Source organism: Mesitornis unicolor, unplaced genomic scaffold (genome assembly GCF_000695765.1).
Source record: "Mesitornis unicolor isolate BGI_N332 unplaced genomic scaffold, ASM69576v1 scaffold36232, whole genome shotgun sequence".
Classification (NCBI taxonomy): Eukaryota; Metazoa; Chordata; class Aves; order Mesitornithiformes; family Mesitornithidae; genus Mesitornis; species Mesitornis unicolor.
In genome coordinates, this window is record NW_010170487.1 from 17,488 (window position 1) to 20,845 (window position 3,358).

General features: G+C 39.2%; 1 protein-coding gene across 1 annotated transcript in view; it reads left to right on the plus strand.

Moving 5' to 3' along the window:
- SPDL1 (spindle apparatus coiled-coil protein 1) overlaps window positions 1-2,927 on the plus strand; it is a 16,623-nt gene extending 13,696 nt beyond the window's left edge. The window contains exon 11 of the mRNA XM_010179704.1: window positions 2,783-2,927. Coding sequence (XP_010178006.1) covers window positions 2,783-2,927 — 145 coding nt within the window. The remainder of the gene's footprint in view (window positions 1-2,782) is intronic.
- The last annotated feature ends 431 nt before the right edge of the window (window positions 2,928-3,358 follow it).

The window sequence follows — 3,358 nt, forward strand, 5'->3', positions numbered from 1 at the left end:
GCACTTGAAAATGGAGAGTTTAGGGGAAGAAAAATTAATTGGCATGTGCATGGCGGATACGTGTCAGGGTTTTGCCTTGTGTTAAGTGAAATGTGATGCTCTGGTTGAAAAGGCTATTGTGATCATTGGGGGTAATTCCTGTAACTGGAGTAGGTTTTGTGCAATAGTTAGTCTGGCTCTCTCATTAATTGGTCCATAAAATGTGGTAGTGAAAAGAGTCATAGTATCTGTGCAAACCTGAGTTCTAGAAAATAGTGCTTGAAAAGCTTTGCCAGCTTAGGAGGTGATGAAGTGGTGGTCAGAAGTGATCTGTGTGCTTGTGTGGGCAACAAATTTCTTTGAAGAGTCTTAGTTGCTAATGTGATTTAGCAAGGTAAAGCTAGATAACTTTAATAGTATATGTGCAGATCTGCAGTGTGTTTGTATATATATTAAAGCAAGTACACGTTGGAATACTGTATTAGGTGATGGTGCTGATTGTGATGGTATGTGAGTCTGAGAACACAATACTTGAGACTAATGTTTTAAATATTTGGGTATTGTTAAGTGTTAATTGCTATTATAATTCAGGCAATCCAGAGGCTATAGGTAGTGATATCTTCTGTTAGGCCAGCTGGTCAATAAAAAGATACACTTCTTTATTGATGTGCTTTTCTTTCCTTCTGAAAATGAAACAGTAAATTCCAGCCCTTGCTCCCCTACTTAGTTTGCATTTACATTTGAGGTGGTTTGCTTTACTTTGATCTGAAGAAGAGCTTGTGTGCATAAGAGCTTATTTGCTCTTCTAAATTATTTAGTTGGATTACATGTATCAAATCTACCTCATCTGGACTGTTCAAAACGGGAGCAGGAAATGCCTATAGCCATTTGGCCCAGCAGGAGATCTGGATAACTTGTATTCTGTGGAGTTCTGTGTGTGGCATTCATCCTCAGGAAACAAATCTGCATCTGATGGGACTAGTTGATCTTCCACAAATAAGTAGAAAGAATACCTGTTACATCTTGGTTTTTGGATACAAAGTCAAAGCTTGATATAATCATGTCATAGTTTTGCAAGCATATTTTTTTAAAGTGGAAGTGTTTAACTGTAATCTAATCTCTCTGATCCAGCCATTTTCCTGTGCTAGCGCTACATGAAATATGACAATGCTGTAAAGGGTGGTCTATGAGCTGGCTTGGTATGAGGACTGTGGTGGGTTAACTTTGGCTTGCTGCCTCATGCCCACTCGGCTGTTCTCACTCCCCTTCGTTAAGAGCATGGAGGAGAAAATAAGATGGAAAAGGCTTGTGGGTTGAGATAAAGACAGGGATCAATTAATCACAGGCAAAACAGACTTGACTTGGGGAGGATGAACTTATTGCCAATTAAAAATAGTGGGAAGTGAGAAAGACAAAACCACCTGACCCAAACTCTTCTTCCCAGGCTCAACTTCACTCCTTCATTCCCAGTTTCTACCTTCTCCTCACCAAGTGGCACAGGGGGGATGGGGAATGGCTGTTGCAGTTAGTTGATAACACTGCTGCTCCTTTATTACCACAAAGGTTGATAGACAAGATGATTACTAAGAATACACTTTTCTTCCTTCCCTGAACAATCAAGTTCTTGTAACCACATGATTATTTGGCTACTTGCAAGTAGCAGCACACCTAAAACGGAGAGCAGCTGGGGGAAAGCAGACTGTGGACAAAAAATGGTTAGCCATCAGAATTGCGGGTGTGGACTAACTGCAAAGCAAATAGTGGAGCAGACCACTGACCTGGGGGCGGATGCACAGCAAAGCATGTTTCTTTTTCGTCTATTGAGACAGTAATTATAGAAAATAATATGCAGATTGCTTGCAATGGGTAAGTATAGTTTATTTGATATATCTGTGTGTAGAGAGAGTCTGGGGAGCAGGGGGGCAGAATCTGTAGCTTAATTTCCCCGAACTTTTTGTTATGTCTCCTTTCGTAGTGCTCATATTCAGCCATATCTCTCTGTACTGAAAACAAATCTGTAACAAGAACAGTAGCAGCTATTCTTGTTTGGAAAACTGTCATTGAAAGCAACTGTAGATTCTTGGGGATTGCTCACTGGAGGCTCTTGAGACCACTAGGAATCCAGGTCACTAGAGGATTGCTTTAGCAGATGTTCTGGTGAATCAGCATAGAACTTGTGCTACATTTGTATGTTGATTTAAGTAATTCTTAAATAATCAGAACATCCAGTTGTGCTCAGATGTCTAAATCTCGTTTTTAACTTACCTCTTCAACAACGTGGCTGTTAACATTGTATTTCCATTTACGCTCCTAGCAGATTTAAAACATGTCAGTGGACAAATGATGGACCTTAGACCCTGAAAATAAATTATTTTCAGTAACAACTTTTCAGATCTTCAGGCAATAATATAAAGGCCGTAGTAATGCATAACTAGGTTGGAAACTAGTATATTGCTTTGGCTGTAGTCCTCTTTTGTTGGCACTAAAGCAAAATGCTTGACTTGATCACACTTGTATTTTGTTCCTGGGACTTTTCACTTGGAGTTGTGCTTTTGTGGACTTGATCTGCTCCATGTACATTCGGCAGATAAGTGCAGAGGGGGGAAGGGTAGACTTAGTCATGCAGTGCTAATAGGACTAGTATAATAATGCTTTATTTGAATTTTGTTTTATTCGTAAAACACTGCTTGCACTATCTTTGCATATGAATTGTCTTGTATGCCAGTTGATTTTGCTTAAAACTTATTTTAGCCCTGTTTTTTATGAACTAATTATGTATTTAGAATGGTTGCTTTGCCTATAGGTTAACAGCTGAATCCAGATCTGAAACTACGGAAGAAGAAAATAAAGAAAAAATCACGATTGAGAAGAAAACACAAAAGAAAAAATATACAACAATGTATGTATCTTCTAAGCCAACTCCTGAAACAGAGTGTGCTCAGCAATAAAACTTTCATTTCTGGAAGGAACCTGAACAATTGAGAGTCCTGCTTCAGCAGAAGAGTAAACTTAATGTCACATACAAATGTGCAGGTTCCTAACGTAGATATTGGTCTTCCTTTTTCTATGATGAGTATGGTCACTTTAATGAGAGTTGCACTTTTGATATCTTACCTTCCCAGAGGGCACTGGTTAAGCTCCCTGGCAATGCGACCTGAACTGTTGCCTTGTCTTGAATCTAAGTCTCTAAACGCAGGTTAATCGTTACTTGTTTGAAGCACAGTGCTATTCTGAAAGATGAGTACTTGCTACAAAGTTTTATTATATGGTAAGACAGGAGGCAACCCTGAGCAGGACAGACTAGACAGTGTTGATGCACAACTCAACTAAGTCACGGCTCCTGAATTCCTTCCTGGATTCAGAATTTTTAATATTTTTC